The 22,762-nt window shown below is 39.1% G+C and overlaps 1 protein-coding gene across 6 annotated transcripts in view; it reads left to right on the forward strand.

Annotated features, from left to right (window-relative positions):
- DOCK10 (dedicator of cytokinesis 10) overlaps positions 1 to 22,762 on the forward strand; it is a 412,410-nt gene that overhangs the window by 277,060 nt on the left and 112,588 nt on the right. For all 6 annotated transcript variants that reach the window (XM_077488206.1, XM_077488203.1, XM_077488204.1 and 3 more), the window contains exons 25-33: positions 3,184 to 3,253; positions 5,536 to 5,649; positions 6,379 to 6,450; positions 14,855 to 15,001; positions 16,845 to 16,928; positions 20,459 to 20,555; positions 20,674 to 20,718; positions 21,439 to 21,614; positions 21,788 to 21,904. In XM_077488206.1, coding sequence (XP_077344332.1) covers positions 3,184 to 3,253; positions 5,536 to 5,649; positions 6,379 to 6,450; positions 14,855 to 15,001; positions 16,845 to 16,928; positions 20,459 to 20,555; positions 20,674 to 20,718; positions 21,439 to 21,614; positions 21,788 to 21,904 — 922 coding nt within the window. The remainder of the gene's footprint in view (positions 1 to 3,183; positions 3,254 to 5,535; positions 5,650 to 6,378; positions 6,451 to 14,854; positions 15,002 to 16,844; positions 16,929 to 20,458; positions 20,556 to 20,673; positions 20,719 to 21,438; positions 21,615 to 21,787; positions 21,905 to 22,762) is intronic.

The following is a 22,762-nucleotide window of genomic DNA, read 5'->3' on the forward strand; positions in this document are numbered from 1 at the left end:
AGCCAAGGAAGCTGCCATCCTGGCCTCTGTTTAATCTCCAATTGCCAATGTCCAACTGCAGGTTTTAAAATTTTACGCGGACAAATGTCTGTTGTCGGATTTTCTGAGCGTGTGTTCACAAGTCCGTCGGACAAAAGTCCAAGGTACAAACACTCATGCTCGGAAGCAAGGACAGTGTCAGAAGTTTTTTTCACCTTAATGCATAGGATGCATAGGTCAAGTATAGGTCTTATTTATATTTGGCCTTTGATAGGTTTGATAGAGGATACAACTTTGTTGCTTAGGTCGAATCGCTTCATTACTCCCCCCTGGGAAGTATTTGTCCTAATGATTGGATTTCACAACACAACAAGGTGTGCTTTAAGGTAGCCCCGCTCCTCTTTCCTATAAGCTCTGTCTACCAAACTACTAGCATCTCAGTCTTTGGAATCCCAATTTTGCAATATAAGTAATATATCCCCCTTTTATACCTGTGTGCAACAAAAATGTAAAGCCAAGTCTAAACTACCACTTTCAGTAGCTGACCATATCAATTTAGTTAAAATAATTATTATACCAACGTTTCTGGAGAAATCTTCCCTTCTTCCTCCAGCGATTTTTTGGAAGTTAAAGTATATAATTTTCTTCATTGTATGGAACAGTTCTTGATTCCGCATAAACTATAATATTTTTTAAAGCTCTAGCACTATTGGAGGCTTAGAGGCTTAGCTCTTCCATTACTTTAATTGTACTACTTTGTGGTTGAATTATTATATTAATTCCTGCTTTATACACCCAAGCATCCATAAGCCTGAACTTCTATGATTTGATCCCCCAGAAGCCCCTTAAATTTGCTTTATGAACATCTAAAACAGTGTCAACACTATGATACGACAAGCTATCCTAATTTTGATTAAATCCTTAAAGTTGATCCTTTTTTCTACTGATGAATACTACACTCTCCTTTGGAACAATCCACAGCTTTTTTAACTCCAATCTATTTCTGATATGTAGACCAGTTTTGTTTTTCCTGGGCCAACTTTCACACAATGTTTGTTTTGCCACTTAGCAATTCATAATTTGAAATTAAAACATCTTTGCCATTCTGAAGCTTCCCTCCAACCACTTTGCATATTATTTTATATATACTGTGATTCTGTGCTTGCCAAATATGCTGAAGAAATCTCTCTCCACTGAGTCTGGCTGCATCCATTTTAACTGTGGGCAGCTGAAGCTGCTGCCTGTTCACTTCCTGGATTTATACAGACACACAGAGGCACACCTCCAGCTATGCAGCCCTGTAGCTCTATGACTCATCCCCCCTCCCTTCCTGACAAACTCTCACAAGAATTAGAGAGAGAGAGCTTTGCATGATGTCATAAGCCTAGGCTTTTAACCAGATAAGAAACAGGAAGTGGTCTGTATAAGGTATTTACTGGCAGAAAAAAAAGTTTTACTATCCAAAGTTAAAACAACAAGGGCAGAAGATTTAATAGATGGAAAGTTGAAAAAATTACTGAAGGTCCACTTTAAAAACAAATTTCCCCATTGACATGCCTAAAATGTTACCAGTATTTACAGCTACATCGCATTGTAAAGCCCAAGAGAACTGAATTGGAGACCTGTACTACTTGTACTTAAAACCATGCTCATTATGACTAAATCCTTCAAAGGCTGAATAAAAGGCATTCCTACATTAGATTCAGATAAATAGGAAGAGGCCCTAGAAGCCCCAAAGCAAGTCTCCCCTTGCCGTAAGGAACAACTCACCCAGATATACTGTATATCTTACAGTGTACAGACATAATTCTAAGTAGACTTGTGGTATTTCAACCCCTCCTACCCCAAATTTAACACTTATGATACCACTTTTTACCACCTATTTTGTAACTGCCTTGTTGTGAATGCATTTTGGCTTCCAATCTATAAAATATTCATGACCACATGGGCTGCCCTCGACCTCTAAATGCTGTCTATAATAGTAAATACCTAGTAACAATTTTACTGAACACTACACGATCATTGTCATCTCTGAGTCGCAATTAGGAAAACTATAGCATTATGTTGATCTTTTACCTCTACGATACTGGGAAAATTTCTTTCTCATGTGAAAGCTACTCTACCCTTCAGAAAACTGGTGCACTGCCAACTTTGATAGAGTTTGATCTTTCTAGATACAGGTTAACATTTTAAGAGCATACTGCTCATGCCTCATATTATTGTCACTATCTGTCTATACTCCCTACTTCTCTTTACAGGTCATTGATTAGCAAGGCTTTGGCTGCCTTACTATGGTTATTTGTGGTTATTCTTCTCTATATATATATATATATATATATATATATATATATATATATATATGCAGAAATTAACGATTAATTGCTCGATTAATCGTTCATTTCTTTGATCGATCAAAATAATGTTGATCGAGGACGATCCGCGGATTGAGTTCCGCGGTCTCGCCCATAGGAAGGGCTGCGGCTCTGGTCTAGCTCCAGAGCGGCGGCCATCTTGGTCCACCCGGCGGTGGCCTAGTAGCGGCGCTATGACATCATCATCACCCGCCTGCTTGTGCCGTCTACTCTGCTATTCCGGACAGAGCGGACAATCGGATATGTGAATAATATTACGGTATGGGGGGAGATGTGGGGAGATGTGGACATTACAGTATGGGGGCAGATGTAGACTTGACAGTATGGGGGCAGATGTGGACATTACAGTATGGGGGCAGATGTGGATATTTTCTTAAAGTTTAATAAAAAAAATTGTAAAAGCTGTGCATTATAATTAATCGAAATTAGTCAATTAATCAATTTTAAAAAAATCGATGAATTGAACAGGAAAATTTGAATCAGTAACAGCCCTAATATCTTGGTTTACTGCACACAATAATTTGACATAGTGCTATTTACACAGTTTATTGTTATTTAATGTTTCTCTTTTTTTACATGACAATTGATGTTATACAGTCCTGTATACTTTTACTACAACAACCATTTCACTCAACATTCAGCTTGTTTTGTTATGATAAGTGCTGCATGTACTGTATGTGTACCTCTTTTATCCTGCATTTTATGTTTGCTGTGATGTGAAACTCATCAATAAACCTGCTTTGATAAACAAAAAAAAAATATGCAACACACAATTATCTATTTTGATTTGATAACCCTAAATTATCAACCATACATCTATATTTTTCACTAGAGTCCTTACGGACATCGTAGCCAAATGCCAGGAGGAACAGCTGGAACACTATGTCCAGTCTTATGTAAAGGTAAGCACTTGGATCGTGTTTCTAAACATTGAAGAATTTTTTTTTGGAATGCTGTTAGTGTGGGTTCAAACATGTCTTCTCCAGTGCCTACCTGTATAAACATGATGCATGCTGCAATTAGACAGCCCATTTTTTTAATGAGATTCCACACTCACCAGAGGAGACACAAAAATATAGCGGCGTCTTTTTTTTTTTAATAATGCAATACATCACAACACATAGGGGGTTATTTACTAAAGGAAAATCCACTTTGCACTGAAAGTGCACTGGGAAGTAAAGTCGCTGTAGATCTGAGAGGGACATGCAATGAAAATAATAAACAGCATTTTAGCTTGCACAATATTGGATGATAAAATCAGCAGAGCTTCCCCTCATTTCAGATCTACCCCCCAGATTTAGAGCGACTGCACTTCCAAGTGCACTTGTAGTGCAAAGTGGATTTGCCTTTTGTAAATAACCCCCAATGTGTTGGGATGCGCTGTATTTAGAATGATTGGCACTGCAGCACCAAGATGTGCAATGCAGTGGTGTGAACGGAGCCTAAAACATTAAAGTGGTTCTAAGCCCAAAAATGTTTTAACTTAATGCATTCTTTGCATTAAGGTAACAAATGCTTAGGCAGCAGCATCCCCCCCAACACCTCCCCCCCATCTTTTACTTACCTGAGCCGTCATTTGATCCAGCACTGTGCACATCTGCAGCTTATCTCTCCCCTCCCTTCTGGGTCTCACTGGCCATTGGCTCCCGTTGGTGTCAATCAAAGCAAGTGATGCGGGGGCTGGGTCAGAGTCCTGCTCTCTGTGTCAATGGGCGCAGCAGTGGGGCTAGGGAGTGAGCACGCACAAGTGCCCCCCATGGGATGCAGCTGTCCCATGGGGGCACTGGACGGAGAGGAGGTGCCAGGAGTGCCACCGGGGGGACCCAAGAAGAGGAAAGTATATTGCACAGCGCAGGAAAGTATAGACATGTTTGTTGTTTTTTTTATTATTATTTATTTTACCTTTACAATCGTTTTAAGGTGGCAATAAGCAAAAACGTAGTACAGTTAAATTATAAAAAGAATGGAGAATATGCACTTTGTTTTCTCTTATTTTTTTTGTATGCCTCGCTACTCCATTGCTCTTCTCACCTAGGTGAGAATGATATCTCCACTGCCCTGAAGTCTCCTAGGATGTGTACATCACATATCCCAGGATGCTTCACTTTCTGTTCACAGCAGTGGGAGGAGAGTGGCCTAGTGCACATCATCAGGGGGTGGCTGTCTGAACCATAGGAGGCAACCAGCAGCCGATGATATCAGGTACAAAGATGATGACGCGGAACAAGGTGTTTGGCAGTGGTGCAGCAGATCACAGCAGAACAACGCCAGATACAATTGGTAGGCGAGTATTTGAATTGAGGACAACTCTGAATAACAGGTAAGGGGGAGGGGGCCGCATGGAAGGGAGTACCTCTTTAAGTGGGTTTGAACACTTTTAGGGATTTCAGTGCAGAAGAGGCAGTGTTGTTAGCTCACTACAGAACATCAGCATCAGAAGCAGGCTAGATTTCTGGCAGGACCAATGGCTAGTTGTCTATACTTGCAGCATTAAAGAAAAAAAAAAGGGCATGATGTTTTTTTTTTTTTTTTTTTTTTTTTTTTTTTTTTTGTGGTTGAACTAGATGGACTTGTGTCTTTTTTCAACCTGACTAACTATGTAACTATGAGCTATGAGTAAGCACTGATCACGGTGCGAAACACGTCAGCATTCCTTTATTCTTTTGCTGTGGATTATTTGATCTTGTTTTGATGTGACCCAAGTTGTTTCAATTAAAGATGGGATGTTAAGTGTTTTTCCAGTGTGCGGCTATCCAGAGTTTCACTTATGTAACCATGTAACTATGTACAGGCATACCCAACTTTTAAGTACACAATGGGGTTTATTTACTAAAGCTGGAAAGTGCAAAATCAGGCTCACTTCTGCATAGAAACCAATGAGCTTCCAGGTTTTATTACCAAAGCTTAATTGAACAAGCTGGAGTTAGAAGCTCATTGGTTTCTATGCAGAAGTGAGCCTGATTTTGCACTTTACAGCTTTAGTAAATAAACCCCATTGTGTACTTAAAAATGGGGTATACCTGTATTGACGATGTACTGTGTTTTTTTTTTTTTTTGTAGAGACATCCATTTAAAACATATCATATACTGTATTTTATATATACTGTAAATATACAGCAAATATACATGTTACAAAAATGATGCTACCCATGTGCTAAACATCCATCATTTTTTTCTTGTTTAGTATGTGTTTAAAACTCAGTCATATGAAGATCGGACCGTTCATGAGGAACTTTGCAAAGGAATTACAAGCCTATTAAAATGCAATGATCTAAATACAATTAAGCTTGTGCTGAAGGTAAGCATTTTGCATTGGAGCAGTTCCTGCACAGCTTATGTGTTCATGTCAAGTAAGACCTTCCTCTTTTAGCAGATGATCAAAGCTCGCCACAGCGCCTAGAGGCGATTCAGTTTGCATTGTGCACTATACAAATATTTCATTCATTCATTCATTCAATACAGTGTGATGATCAGACTTAGTGGCAATCAGAGCAAAGTGAAAAAAATCATTGGTAAACTCTTGCCTTTCACTTTGCAGGATAGTGTCTGGAGGTTATTTAATATTTACGATTTGCTTCCAGATTAAAAAAAATAATAATTGTATTATGGGTTGCAGCTTCCTTCCTGTGAGCCTGAGATCAATGTGTGCTAATCTTGTTATGAAAACAGGCAGCGTTTTTTTTGTATTACCAGTTAATGCAGTGAAGATGTGCCATATCTTTAAGAGGCCAAGGGCTTTTAAAGTGTCCTAAAAAGACCTTTATCATCTTTATGAATTAAGGATTATATTCAACACTTTCTATTTTCGACCGTATGTGGATTTTATCCATTACAGTCAAGAAGTTAAAACCACTTTTAAAAATGCATTAAAATAATTTACAGTTCAGCGTTAGCAGTTAATCCTGCCATATTTATCGTCAACATGTGTTGGTATACAGCAGTCTATATGCAATTTGCTGGAAGCATTGTTTCTGAAATGAAGAATGATTGTGCCAGGAATAACAGCTGCTTTGTATTCCTCTGACAGCATTCCCAGTTTTTATTTGACATAATTATCAAATCCATGGCGCAGCACCTCCACGATAAAGACATGATGCAGGTAAATACAGGGTGGAAATTTGTTTTTGTTTTTTTCATTTTCTTCACAACCTTCATTTTTGGTACAGATTTGGTGATCATTTTCTTTTCTGTTTTGCGTTCCTTTGTTTACACCGTTTCACAATCCTTTAGTTTTCTGCATTTGTTGGAATCTGCAAAAGAGAACATAACAATTAAGATTGTTACAAATGGTACATATCATTGTAATGAAAAAAACATTGTAAAGGCATATAAAATAGGCTTCGTTCAAATCTTGATGGCCCAATCCAGCCTACCCCAAATGGGTTCACGCTGTAGGACTATGCATCATTTTTATTCAGAGTGTACTGCATACAGTAGTAATCTATACAGAACAGAACCCACTGGACTTGAGAATACAATGGCCTGACCTAATTTGAACTTCCACTCTTTTATAACGCAGCTCACAAAAGTTTCAGAAGACAGGCAATACACATAAGGAAATCTGAAAATGATCTGTTTAATGTGTATGTTACATCACACTGGAATCAGAGAGCATATAGAAAAAAATGTAAAGGATAAACACTCAAGGTAATTTAAGAATGAGGTACATATCTAAATAAAGTATTTGAAGGCAAGGAAGTCCCTATTTGTCATCTTCTGGGATGTGAATTAAACTTCTGGGCCTAAAATTAGCCAGACTAATTTTAGGTAAGCATATTTATCTGTGGTTAATATCAACTGGAGACAATGATATGTGAGTGGGTGATAAAAATGCTGATAGAATCCCAACGTTCTTTTATTCTGTTTTAACCACTTCAGCTCTGGAAGATTCTACCCCCTTCCTGACCAGAGCACTTTTTGCGATTCGGCACTCCGTCACATTAACTGACAATTGCGCAGTTTGTGCGATGTTGTACCCAAACAAAATTGATGTCCTTTTTTTCCTCATAAATAGAGCTTTCTTTTGGTGGTATTTGATCGCCTCTACTGTTTTTATTTTTTGCGCTATAAACAAAAAAACAGTGACAATTTTGAAAAAAACGCATTATATTTTACTTTTTGCTATAATAAATATCCCCCAAAATTATATAAAAACATTTTTCTTCCTCTGTTTGTACCCAAACAAAATTCATGTCCTTTTTTTCCTCACAAATAGAGCTTTCTTTTGGTAGTATTTGATAGCCTCTACGGTTTTTATTTTTTGCGCTATAAACAAAAAATGTGTGCCAATTTTGAAAAAAACACATTATTTTTTACTTTTTGCTATAATAAATATCCCCCAAAAATATATAAAAACTTTTTTTTCCCTCAGTTTAGGCCGATACGTATTCTTCTACATATTTTTGGTAAAAAAGAATTAGCAATAAGCGTATATTGATTGGTTTCCGCAAAAGTTACAGCGTCTGCAAAATAGGGGATAGCCTTATAGCATTTTTATAATTTTTTTTTCTAGTAATGGTGGCAAGCTGCGATTTTTATTGTGACTGCAACATTATGGCGGACACATCGGACAATTTTGACACATTTTTGGAACCATTGGCGTTAATACAGCATTCGGTGCAATTAAAAATGCATCGATTACTGTAAAAATGTCACTGGCAGTGAAGGAGTTAACACTAGGGGCTGGTGAAGGGGTGTACTGTGTTCCCTGGGAGGTGATTCTAACTGAAGGGGGAGGGACTAACTACAGGAAGTGACAGATCGTGGTTCCTAGCTAATAGGAACACATGATCTGTCACTCCTGTCAGAACAGAACACAGAAGTGTGTGTTTACACACACTCGTCCCTGTTCTGTGTCTCCAGCTCACGATCGCTTGTGGCCAGCGGTCATCACGACTGGGGGCATGATCATCGACACCCCCCTGTGCAGCCTGCTGTCCGGACCCCACAAGCCCATGTACACTTACGTGGTTTTGCGCAGGGGAGCCAACCTGCTGCAGTAAAACTGCAGCGGCTGGTCCGGAAGCGGTTAAAGATACTCTCTGTTCTTATATCTAGTTTTTAACTACAAATTAATTGGTATCAATGTTGTAAAGATCTGAGAGTGGGAGTCATTGAGTAGTTTAGTAAAATACACTGGGCAGGGCTGACTACATTCAGTCCACAAAAAAGCTGTATGTTTTCATCCCACAATAGGAATCAAAAGCTGAGTTCATTTCTGCCAGATCAACAGATATTTTTCTGCACTTGCAGGGTCTTTAAAGGTAGAAAACCTGGGGAAATATGCTTGTGTTGCAGAAAAATATGGCATATATATTGTTTTTTTTTTTTTTGCCCTGACATAAGCTGAAGTCCCACCCATAAGGGTTAATTTACTAAATGCACATAGACTGTTCATTTAATCAAGCTTAGTGAATAAAATGGACCCAATCATATGTTAGCAAAAATATTCAAAGTGGACAACACTTTGAAAACATTTCACATTACTAAACAGTCACTTTACAATGTGAACAGTTTCCACTCTTTTAGTAAGTCAATCCCTTTGGCTCCACAAGCAGCAGTTTCCTCGATCAAACTGCCAGTTGAAAATGTCAACCATTTGTAAACTCTTAATGTCTTCCAGTTTGCGTGTTAGTTTCGGTCTCTTATGTACAGTACCGTGAAAGATTATTCACACCCCTTGAAATTTTTCACAATTTTTCATGTTACAACCAAAAACGCAAATGTATTTTATTGGGATTTTATATGATAGACCAACACAAATTGGCACATAATTGTGAAGTGAAAAGAAAATGATAAATGGTTTTCCAAATTTTTTACAAATAAATATGTGAAAAGTGTGGTGTGCATTTGTATTCAGCCCCCTGGGTCAATAGTTTGTAGAACCACCTCTCACTGCAGTTACAGCTGCAAGTCTATCTGGGGATGTCTCTGTCAGCTTTGCACATCTGGAGAGTAAAATGTTTGCTAATTCTTCTTTGCAAAATATCTCAAGCTCTGTCAAATTGGATGGAGTGTGTCTGTGAACAGTAATTTTCAATTCTTGCCACTTCTCAATTTGATTTGAGTCTGGACTTAGACTGGGCCGTTCTAACACATGGATATGCTTTGATCTAAACCATTCCATTGTAGCTCTGGCTGTATGTTTAGGGTCATTGTCTTGCTGGAAGGTGAACCTCCACCCCAGTCTCAAGTCTTTTGCAGACTCTAACAGGTTTTCTTCTAAGCCCTTGTACACACGGTCAGACATTCTGACAACCAAATCCGTTGGATTTTGTGCGACGGATTTTGTCCGAAACTGTTGCATACACACGGTCGGACAAAGTTGTCGGAAAATCCGATTGTACATAACGTGATGACGTTATTTCGTTACGACGGGACCATGTGTACAAGGGCTAAGATTTCCCTGTATTTTGCTCCATCCATCTTCCCATCAACTCTGACCAGCCTCCCTGTCCCTGCTGAAGAAAATCATCCCCACAACATGATGCTGCCACCACCATGTTTCACGGTGGGGAGGTGTTTTAAGGGTTATGTACAGTGTTAGTTTTCTGCCACACATAGTATTTTTCTTTTAGGCCAAAAAGCTAAATTTTCATAGCACCTTCTTCCACATGTTTGCTGTGTCCCCCACATGGCTTCTCGCAAACTGAAAACTGGACTTCTTATGGCTTTCTTTTAACAATGGCTTTCTTCTTGCCACTCTTCCTCTTGTGGCTCAGGACAGATTCTCCCACCAGAGCTGAGGATCAATGCAGCTCCTCCATGGTTACTATGAACCTCTTAGCTGCTTCTCTGATTAATGTTCTCCTTCCCTGGCCTGTCAGTTTAGGTGGACAGCCATGTCTTGATAGATTTGCAGCTGTGCCATACTCTTTCCATTTTCAGATGATGGATTGAACAGTGCTCTGTGAGATGGTCAAGGCTTAGATTTTTTTTTTTATAACCTAACCCTGCTTTAAACCTCTCCACAACATTATTCCTGACCTGTCTGTAGTGTTCCTTGGCCTTCAGAATGCTGTTTATTCCCTAAGGTTCTCTAACAAACCTCTGAGGGGTTCACAGAACAGCTGTATTTATACCGAGATTAAATTACACACAGGTAGACTCTATTTACTTATTAGGTGACTGCTGAAGGCATTTGGTTCCACTTGATTTTAGTTAGGGGTATCAGAATAAATAGGGCTGAATACAAATATATGCCACACTTTTCAGATATTTATTTGTAAAAAAAATTGAAAGCCATTTATTATATTCCTTCTACTTCACATTTATTTTCCACTTTGTGTTGGTCTATCAGAAAAAAAAAACATAAAATACATTTACGTTTTTGGTTGGATAAAATGTGGAAAATTTCGGGGGCACTGTATAATAGGTGCATGCCAAACAGTGTGCGCTCTTCATCATGGTCATTATTACTTTGCCGTACTTTAAGCCAAGCAAGATTGCCTACCCCCGTTTGTGCTGAGTTCTCCATGAACAGCTGTACTGCAGCTGGGTGCCAATCCATAGCACTTGGTTTACTTACAGACAATGTTAAATTTAGAGAGATGAAAGTTACTTGGTGCCTGTCTCTTCCAAATGTTGGCCTTTTATTATCTTTCAATAAGCCTCTCATAGCCACATGACCTCTTAGAGGAGAGTGGACCAGGTGGTACAGACAGGTGGACAGGCTTAGGCTAGACCAGACTTAGTTCTTTTCAGATAATATTTCCTGTCGCATCATCATTTATGGGTATAGTTATAAAGATTCAAAACAACCACGTACACTGGCCCTACTAGATGTGCTGCACATTCAAGTAAAGTAAGGACAATTTTCAGTGTTTCAGTGGTAAATCTTTGTTGCATTTCTTTTGCTCAACATTTAAGGTTTTTTTTAATGAAAAACATTTGAATTAAAAGAAAACATGCACCTCTGGCTGAGAAGTTTAGGGGATCTGGGCTGTGGAATGACTGAAAGCATGCAGGGTGAATGTGAACCCTACCCCTGCAGGGTAATTTTCAAGGCCAATAAGCAAGCTATTGCTGAAAAGGGGGCATGGAGAGCAGGAGACTGCCATGGGCAACATGTATCAATGTAAAGACTTTTTTTTAAAACACCATACAGAGTGGAGAGATACTTTACTTGAGGCTTAGAGGGCAATATTGAAAACACACAGATTCTTTAAATAACATGCTTGTGAAAACCTTAAATCTGTATACGGTATTAAGTAACAGGACAATTTTCACAGACAGTAGCTTTATAGTGAGGAGGCTGGCATGTAAAAAAGACCATATTATTGGCCTTTCTAAAACCAGCTGACCAGAGTTTAAAGGTTCATGGAGTGCATAATGAGCTCATTAAATTTTGGTGGGAATATTACTATTAGTTCACAAACTCCTACAGTTCGTCTTGAACCCAGCATTTTGACAGGATTCTCATGCAGTGCTTATTGCAATGTGACCAAGACATGTATTAGCATTGAGCATGCTTACTGTGCTAACATTTGCTATACAAAAAAAAATGTGGGTGGATTCTAAATAGTCACAAGTAATTTACTGAAACCTTTCATAAATTTAAAAATATATATACCTAGTAAAACTCAATTTAAATTGATGTCTTACATTTTGTTAGCAGCAGAACAGACTATTGCCACACCCTGGAAGAAACAACTTGATTCCTTCAAGGAAGTTCATCAGCAGATCAGCGGTTAATGACCAGTATCCTGCTGGACACGCAAAACAAATACCCCGTGGATACAATATGCCCATCCATCACTGTCCACGGCGAGCTATACTTCATTATAATAGCCCAGCTTTGGGACGCTGGTCTTGGGCATCACTCCCCTCCAGTGGCGTCACTAGGGTTGGTGTCACCTAGTGAGGTAAAACATGGTGCCACCCCGCTCCTGTCTAGGCTGCCCAGTGCCCTGCCAACAGCACACGTTTAAGGTGGTATAGGGCAGGTTGAGGTGGTATAGGGCAGGTTGAGGTGGTATAGGACATTTTGGGGTTGTATAGGACAGTTTGGGGTGGTATAGGGCAGGCCGGGTGGTATAGGGCAAGTTGGGATGGTATAGGGAAGTTTGGGGTGGTATAGGGCAGGCTGGGTGATATATTAGCAGTTTGGGATGGTATAGGACAGTTTGGGTGGTATAGGGCAGTTTGGGGTGGTATATTGGCAGCTTGGGTGGTATAGGGCAGGCTGGGGTGGTATAGGGCAGATTGGGGTGGTATAGGGAAGGCTGGGGTGGTATATTGGCAGTTTGGCAGGGTACAGGGCAGGTTAGGATGGTATAGGGCAATTTGGGGTGGTATATTGGCAGTTTGGAGTGGTATATTGGCAGCTGGGGCTGGTATAGGGCAGGTTGGGGTGGTATATTGGCAATTTGGGATTGTATAGGGCAGGTTGGGGTGGTGTATTGGCAGTTTGGGACTCACAGCTTACACAGCAAGTTACAGCATGCCTGCAGATGAAGACACCCGGGTGGGGCTGCTGTGTCCTCGCCTCTTTATCCTTCAGCTGCAGGATGAACCATAGTGAAAGAGTCTGTGGGAGGAGTAGATGAGGCAGCCACACCTCCAGCTCCACCCACCAACTCCGGCTGCCTCGAGAGATATTGGAGGTCTTCAAATGACAACTTAGTCTGACTGGAGAGTGATACAGGCAGCCTCCCCTGCACGGCTGGGTGCCCTGCTCGAACCACTCTGCTGCAAGAAATATAGTGCTCTGTGTAGCGGTGGCCCCGGTATCACTCCTCTGGCGGGTGTCACCCGGTGCGGGCTGCCCCCCCCATACCAACGTAACTGCTCCCCCTCACCCCACCTCTCTCTCCCATCTTCCTACTGTGGACATCCTTCTTTCCTCTTTTTTTCTTTCTTATTTAATTGTTGCAGATCATGCTGTTTTTTCAGACTTGATGTTTTGATCTGCTTAATGTTAACCCCCCTGGCGGTATTCCCGAGTCTGGCTCGGGGTGGAATTCCAGTACCATTAGCGATAACCTCAGGCCAGACTCAGGGCTGCATCGCGGGATACAGGGAAAGTTACTTGCCTTATCCCCTGGATCCTCCGATGTCTCCCCGCTGTGTGTCTCCTCACTCGATTCACACAGTGCCAAGTTCCAGCGGGCTCCATTCCCTGCGAGTGTTGCAACGCACGGAGACAGAGAACTGCGCCAAATTTAAAAAAAGTAAAAACACTGTACATATACAGTACACTGTAATCTTACAGATTACAGTACTGTATAAAAAAAATACACATCCCCTTGTCCCACATGTCCCTAGTGGTCTGTCCAGTGGCCTGCATGCACTTTTATATTATAAATACTGTTTTTTCTGCCTGGAATTTGAAGATTGTCCATAGCAACCAAAAAGTGTCCCTTTATGTCAAAAGTGGTTTTAGACCAGCTAGAAAACAGCGATAAATAAATTAGAATCACTTGCAGAATTGAGCGATAGTGATTTGTGGAGAAATTCATCATCAAACACGAAATCTAATGATAGCGACAATTCTGCAACTGAGCAAATTTCAGTGTTTTTGATTTGATTACATTATTGAATAATTTTTATTATTATTATATTATTATTTGTTATAATTATTTATAGTTATTTATTATATTATAATTTATGATTAATTTTCAAACTTTATTATACTCGGGATGTCTACTAGACTCTGGTTTGGACAGATTTAAGTGAGTTATTTCTAAGAATTACAGGCCTATGATATAAAACTCCAAATTTCCATGCAAAATAATTGTACCGCTTTCAGCACCAAAAATCAGAAATAATCATACCGCCAGGGAGGTTAAACAAGTCTGCGATAAAGTTAGCTGGCCCATTGATACTTACTATAACTTGCAGGCTACAAGTTTTGTTTATTAATAGCCTACTTGTACTGTTTGATGTTATCACATCTTCGGCAGCTACTTTCTAACTGTCTAACACCTTCTCGGCAATTACAAACAGTCCTTTTATACCAGTGGTCATCAACCCTGTCCTCAGGGCTCACTAACAGGCCAGGTTTGCAAGATAACTGAAATACATCACAGGTGATATAATTTGCTACTGAGTGATTGCAGTATTCTAGTCTGCATCTCCCCAAGGTAATACATAAAACCTGGCCTGTTAGTAGGCCCTGAGGACAGGGTTGATGACCACTGTTTTACGCTATGTTTTGTACTTAAAATTTTTCAATAAAAATCTATTGAAAATGAAAAATGCATTCCTTTGTGACAGTTATGTAAAATGATAAAATGCATTTTTAGTATTACCCAATGGATGTACTGTAACATAGTCCCTATAGAAATTGAAGTTGTTCAAGTTTCCTTTTTCTAAGCAGAAAAAAACATCTGTCACTATTTTGAAAGCTTCTGTATTATTATTACCTTGTCCTTTTCATTCTGACATGTAATTGGTTTTAGAGTCGCTTCAGACACCAGTTATGGCATTTTGTGTTTGTGTGTTGGTATGTTCATTGACTGAGCAACAATTTAATGCTGATTGAAACTTTCTACTTATTTTAGGTTCATCGCACTAAAAGGTTCCCCACAACCTTCCATGCTGAGCTGGAAGCACTTGTGATGAGCTTTTCAGACCATATAATTTGGAAGTACAAGGATGCTCTGGAGGAGACAAAGAAGGCCAACCTGAGCATTGCCTGTTTTCTGAAGGTGACTATGTGAAGTGCCCTGCATTTATGTACATTTTTAAGCATCCTTAATGTTTTTCTTTTTTTTTAATTGAGACATATAATATGGTGATTAGTGGAGTTTATATGAATAGATTAATCTAAGAAACTGCTTTCCAAATCCCCCCCATGTTGTGTTACAGTATATCTAGAGCCAAATCATTTTTTTTCACTTTGGATGGAGTAGGACAATTGTTAGGACCTGTTAGGTTATTTTTTTTGCCTACTATGTCCCATTGTTGAGACCTGAAAAGACTATGATTCGTGGGCAGTTTTTCAGAAATTACTTACTTGTATATCGAAAATTAGGTCAAGAAGAAGTTAAAGTGGAACTCAAGGTACCAAGACACCACACTGACCTGCCTCCTGCTTCAATGCTTTGATGAAGCCCAGGATAGGTGTAGTTGCATAAACGCTAGTTGATGTTGTGTATGGTAGTCATATGATACTGGGAGGAGATCTGCTAGGCAAAGCACATTGAGGTGGAATTCATGAGAACTTGAGACTCATGAATATAGAGCCTCTGTGCATGGCAACCAATCATGTTCTACCTTTAATTTTCAGTGCTTACCCAAACAAGCTGAAGATAATAGCTGATTGGTTGCCATGCACAGCTGCTCCAAATTCTAGGTGCTCCCATTTTGGTAAATTCCCTCCTTAGTACATAAGACAGTGAAAGCTGCTATGACTTGAAGGAGAGGTACTAATGTGTCTGTATGGAGAGTCATAATGATACCAGATGTGACAAGCACACTACCATTTTAGTGCTGTTACCAATTCTATATCCCATAGGGGCTGTTATTGTTTGTAATTTTAACATTTTTTCCATCAGACATTGAGTACTTATTTTGGGTACAAAACTGATTCTATTTTTGGTGGGTATGGGGATTTCCATTCCTTGGCAATCATCAAGCCAGCAGCAATCAGTACATGTGTTACCACAGTTCTGGAATTGGGGGAAAAGGATTCCATTCCTATGCTAAGTAGTGCTAATGCTGGCATAATAGGTACCTGCACTCCTGTAAAGTGTGAGACAAGGGGGGAAACTTCTGCTCAGTAATTCTGGAGAATATCACAACTCCATAGAATATGCGGTAGGTTGCCTACCTTATTGCACTTCCTCCAACAGAGCAAAGAGACTCAAATTAAGTAAAAACTAATTAAGTCTCAGGGGGGTCATGTACCATCTGTGAAAGTTTTTTTGGAAGTTATCCCAATGCTCTGTGCATGATGAAGAGCTACTAATCACCTTAATTTTCTGGAACCACTGTGTTATTGAAAATATTTGAATTCATTCCTTTTCTCATCTCGGCATCGAGCTGGACTTTGTTTCTAAAAGACTCTGGTTGCACTGTTTAAAAATAAGAGATGCCTTTAGGCACCTTAGGAAGGCTGCTCAGTAGGAATTTCAATATATGTTGGGGTACCATTATTTGACATACATTGTTCTTTTTGTGGAAGTGCCTTATTTTATCTGTTTTATATGTGTCAGCAGCATCTTTATTCCCTAAGTTCACTCCTCTCTCTACCCATTTCTGGATAGGCAGGGACGAGATTAGGTATTCTCCTACTTTACAAGGGTTATCATTATCAATTTTAAGTCTCGTCAGCCAAGACCATGTAGAAATAGTTGCCAGAATGGACTGATTTTAATGTGAATTATGTTAAAACTTCCACAAATTATCTGAATTTCTTATCTCATAAATTCTGAAATTAAAGATATTGTTATCTACCACAAAAAATTATGTCAGCATTGTATGTAAAATCTGTTTTAAAGCAAATGATTTATAAATGTATCTGATATAAAAATAACCTTTGTCTTCCAGTGCTGTTTTACATTTATGGATCGTGGCTTTGTATTCAAGATGGTCAGTAGTTGTATTAGTATGTTCAGCCCCGGAGATGGCAAGGTAGGAATAACTCTAATATAACATTTTAGAATGTGATATATATATATATATATATATATATATATTGGGGCTGGGAAAATTAAAGATGAATTCCTTGATTAATCGTTCATTTTTTTTATCAATCAAAATTCTTTTGATCGGTACTCACCTCTCCGATGTCACCAGGCAGCCTGGACAGTGATAGTAAATATGGATGTGGTTAACTGGGATCATTCAGTGAGCTAAGTGTAGGAAAATTTGATAACCTCCGATTTTAATAATGTTGTAAAAAAATAAACACTCTGGTATGTTGTTGTGACTGGCTAAAGTGATGCCTACTTGCCTACTATAACGTGACTGACAGTCAATATACTAGATACGTTTTATAATTGAAGTTAAACTAACTTTCTACGTTTTTCTTAAAGTTTAATTTAAAAAATTACTTAAGTCAATGCTACAGTTTGAATTTAAAACGTATTTGTGTGAACTCTGAAGTTAAGTCATGGATTGTGGAAACTAACTAGTGTCGGTGATTGTATATAGTGTATACAACATTAAGAGTCCATTCACACAGGAGCAACTTTGGATCCGACTTGAAGTCGTCCCAAGTTGCCTCAAGTCGCGCAACATGATAAAATCAATGTAAGTGGATGAGAGACGTCTTAATGTACACTACTGAAGTCGCTCCGACTTCAGAAAAGGTTCCTGTACTACTTCAATCTGACTTCTAGGCAACTTGTACCCATTGATTTCAATAGAAGTTGCCTCCAAGTCTGATCCCCTGTCTTAACTGAAGCAACTTTCCAGGAACTAAAAATAGTTTTCAAGGCAAACCCCTCCCTCCCACAGAGCTGATTATTATGTGATTGACCACTGGTAAAGTCCCCTGTCCTGGAAGCAACTTCAAGTTGCCTTGTAAGTTGCCTCAAGTCGTGCTGTGATTCATACTCAAGTCGTGTCCAAGTTGCCTCCCAAAGTCTCGCTCAAAGTCATGTTGCCCCTGTGTGAATGGACTGGACTCTTACCACTGACTAATGCAGAGTTGCAATGCAAGGAGATCAGCTAAAAGTAGTTTGATCTGTATGTGCATTATAATTAATCAAAATTAGTAGATTAATAGATTGTTAAAGAATCAATTCTTCGAACATGAAAATTTTAATCAATAACAGCCCTAATATATATATATATATATATTATATATATATATATACAGTGGTGTGAAAAAGTGTTTGCCCCCTTCCTCATTTCCTGTTCCTTTGCATGTTTGTCACACTTAAGTGTTTCGGAACATCAAACCAATTTAAACAATAGTCAAGGACAACACAAGTAAACACAAAATGCAATTTGTAAATGAAGGTGTTTATTATTAAAGGTGAAAAAAAATCCAAACCATCATGGCCCTGTGTGAAAAAGTGATTGCCCCCCTTGTTAAAACATACTATAACTGTGGTTGTCCACACCTGAGTTCAATTTCTCTAGCCACACCCAGGCCTGATTATTGCCACACCTGTTCACAATCAAGGCATCACTTAAATAGGAGCTGCTTGACACAGTAAGGTCCACCAGAAGATCCTTAAAAGCTACACATCATGCCGAGACCCAAAGAAATTCAGGAACAATTGAGAAAGAAAGTAATTGAGATCTATCAGTCTGGAAAGGGTTATAAAGCCATTTCCAAAGCTTTGGGAATCCAGCGAACCACAGTGAGAGCCATTATCCACAAATGGCGAAGACATGGAACAGTGGTGAACCTTCCCAGGAGTGGCCAGCCGCCCAAAATTACCCCAAGAGCGCAGCGACGACTCATCCAAGAGGTCACAAAAGACCCCACAACAACGTCCAAGGAACTGCAGGCCTCACTTGCCTCAGTTAAGGTCAGCGTTCATACCTCCACCATCAGGAAAAGACTGGGCGAAAATGGCCTGCATGGCAGAGTTCCAAGGAGAAAACCACTGCTGAGCAAAAAGAACATCAAAGCTCGTCTCAATTTCTCCACAACACATCTTGATGATCCCCAAGACTTTTGGGACAACATTCTGTGGACCGATGAGACAAAAGTGGAACTCTTTGGAAGGTGTGTGTCCAAGTATATCTGGCGTAGAAGGAACACTGCATTTCATAAAAAGAACATTATACCAACAGTAAAATATGGTGGTGGTAGTGTGATGGTCTGGGGCTGTTTTGCTGCTTCAGGACCTGGAAGACTTGCCGTGATAAAAGGAACTATGAATTCTGCTGTCTACCAAGAGATCCTGAAGGAGAATGTCCGACCATCTGTTCGTGTACTCAAGCTGAAACGAACTTGGGTTCTGCAGCAGGACAATAATCCTAAACACACCAGCAAGTCCACCACCGAATGGCTGAAGAAAAACAAAATGAAGACTTTGGAGTGGCCTAGCCAAAGTCCTGACCTGATGCCTATTGAGATGTTGTGGTATGACCTTAAAAAGGCCGTTCATGCTCGAAAACCCTCTAATGTAACTGAATTAGGACAATTCTGCAAAGATGAGTGGGCCAAAATTCCTCCAGGACGCTGTAAAAGCCTCATTGCACGTTATCGCAAACGCTTGGTTGCAGTTGTTGCTGCTAAGGGTGGCCCAACCAGTTATTAGGTTTAGGGGGCAATCACTTTTTCACACAGGGCCATGATGGTTTGGATTTTTTTTCACCTTTAATAATAAACACCTTCATTTACAAATTGCATTTTGTGTTTACTTGTGTTGTCCTTGACTATTGTTTAAATTGGTTTGATGTTCCGAAACACTTAAGTGTGACAAACATGCAAAGGAACAGGAAATGAGGAAGGGGGCAAACACTTTTTCACACCACTGTATATATAAAATTGGTTTTGGTCTGCCCCATTCTAAATTTCTCATCTGCCAGAATAAGTGTGAACAATTACACAGTATCACAATTTAAAATATGCCTTTGAGCTTTGTTCAATAATTTATTGCTGTGATAGAAAGATCACCTGTTACAGCTATATGCATTACTAAATCACACCGTCCTGTTAAATAAATGCATACACCTTTAAGTCACTATTATCTTATATGATATTCTGAGTCCTACTACTGCCATTAGGCCTACCAGTATAAAGTGATTTAACGAGAGTTTTTAATGCCCAAGGAGTACTTTTTCTTTTAATAAAACTGAACCCGGGACAATCAAGCTCCTTTAACTTTTGTCTGATGCAGCACCTCAGAAGTCAGTAAAATCCCAGTCATTATACAGTAGGAAGGTGAGTGGGGTCTAGATAGGAGGTGTGGCTCATCCACAGTATTAGAGAAGTCAAGAAAAATAACCATAGAAAGATTTCCAGGTTAAAAAAGGTTACAACAGGTTACTTGTGCCTGGTTTTAGGCAGGACCTTTAGCTTAAAACAACTGTTTCATGTTGCCAGGCCATTCAGATTAGGGTTTGCACTGGAAAGTTACAGTCATAGAACAAAAGCAGGACAAATAGTAAATAAGGCAAATAGAACTACACCAGGCATGTAAAATCAGTTATTAAGCCATTATTATCCAGTGTGATCCAGTGTTATTGCATTGCAGATTTTGCATCAGTACAAGTTTGAATTTCTCCAGGAGGTCTGCAGCCATGAGCATTTTGTTCCGCTCTGTTTACCTCTAAGATCGTCAGACATCCCAGGTAACTTAGTCAACATATACAGATAATAAATACACCATTACAACTGTGTGTGTTAAACAATAAATTGTTTTTAAATGAACACTGATTATATTGTTTCCTTTTTATCATTCAAATGAAGATCCACTTACACCTTCTGATTCTACTAAAGTTTACCATGCTTTAGGTAAGTACCTATTTTATAAAAGCTTAGTACCTTACTTTCTGCATATTTATTTTGAAAGCCTACAGATGTTTACTTTTATGTCATTGCTTGGGATGTTCAGTGGGGTCATATGATGGCAGTATATGCACATATGCTCCTGCTGTCCTCTGCACACTCCAAAGTTAAAGTGGACCTTCACGCTATAACATTTTTCATCCTTACAACCCCCCCCCCCCCCCATCTGCAATCCAAAAAAGCTGATTTTACTTTTTTTAACATTCCAGCCTACTCCCTGCCTCCATTTTCACCTAGGCCACATTGCTTCCAACCCTGAAGCGCTCTGGGATATGCATGTCACATATCCCAGGAGGCATCAGTTTCAACATAATGACTGCCATCAGGTAGCCAGCTGCCTGAACCATAGAGAGATAACCAGTTGTCAATGGAGTGAGAAAGTAAGATAGCGGCACAGGACCCGATTTGCCGTAGTAAAACAGCAGGTCATGGCAGAACAACGCTGGTTTTGCTGAGTATGTGAGTATGTTTATTAAGGCTAAACCCAATGAAAAGGGTAAGTGGGGAGATTAAAAAGAAAACACATAGGGGGTAAAGTTCCTCTTTAAGCTTAGTGGCAGGTATTAATATCAGTGTAATACCAGTCAGCATAAAGTGCCTTGCTCCTCTTATTATCCTCATAGATATAAACAATTAAACAAGTATTCTTTGTACTTTTTGATGAAGACATGCCAGAGTACACCTTGACGGATGACTTTTGCCGGAAGCACTTTCTGATTGGCATACTTCTCAGAGAGGTTGGTCTGGCATTACAAGAAGACCAGGATATCCGCCACCTCGCCCTCACAGCACTAAAGAACATTATGGCTAAACACTCGTTTGACAATAGATACTCTGATAAGGTAATTATTTCTGGATGTTGTCTGTGGATATGTGATCTTTCCTTGTCACAGACCATTACAATGACATATGCATGAACCGCTATTCTGTTTAATCATTCATTGTAAAAATGTAAAACAACATAATAATAAATAGAACACATTTAGTAATACCATTTTTCTTCTTTTTTTGTTAGGAAAAGCAGGCCCAAATAGCTGTTTTATTCTTGCCCCTCTATGGCATTCTCTTGGATAATATGCCTCGAATATTTATGAAAGATTTTTTTCCATTTACAGTGAATACATCCAACCAGGTAAGTTAGGAAAGTAAATATGCCAGCTGATAAGGAATTTGGATGTTTGTAAATGGGCTTTTATGATTATAAACAACCTGATTATATGTATGCATTACATTCTAGCAGTCTATAAAGGGCTTCCTTTCACTTATGCAGCCACAGCCTTAAACACATTCAGATATATGTTTAAAGGACTACGTGATCTTTTCATATTCATTGGATCATGAATGCAGAGTATAAATGTGTAGTGTCTTACTTATAAAGTGGTCTGCATTCTTAAACTTATGATTGAGAACAAACCATGTAATTCCCTTTAACAAATAATTACACACCACACAAGCATGTGGTGTCTGTGTACTTCGAGTTTTATAGTTTATATTTATTTAGCTTCTTCTTAATTAAAAAAGATAATAACTTAGTTGTGTAGGTTTTAATGCTATCACACATTGTGATTTTACTCCCAGAAATGTTTTTCCTGCATGTTTGAGTGTTGGCAGTATAGTAGAATTGTTGGCCAATATTGACTTTAATAGCTTTAAAAAATCTAGAGATCCCAGTTAGATGCAGAGTGGAAAAAATAACCAGAGTTTTATCCTGTTTCTATTCAATACAAAAAAAAAACTATAACTTTACATATACTTTAAACTGTTTCCTAGTTCAGTTAACCTTTTTATTTATTTATGAGTTGCAATAATAAATGTTTTAACCATCTAGTGAGATACGTGATGAGAGCGCATCTCCCCTGCTTTGAAAGTCAATAGTGATGCCCACAGAGAGATCCCGTTTAGAGTGATTTTACTTCAGGTGTTAGTTTTTGTGTGAGATCATTTAAAGTTTAGGTTCATTTTTGAGAACTACTGATACATTATAGAAGTG

Source organism: Lithobates pipiens, unplaced genomic scaffold (genome assembly GCF_037356315.1).
Source record: "Lithobates pipiens isolate NorthernLeopardFrog02 unplaced genomic scaffold, aLitPip1_a1.2 Scaffold_18, whole genome shotgun sequence".
NCBI classification, from domain to species: domain Eukaryota; kingdom Metazoa; phylum Chordata; class Amphibia; order Anura; family Ranidae; genus Lithobates; species Lithobates pipiens.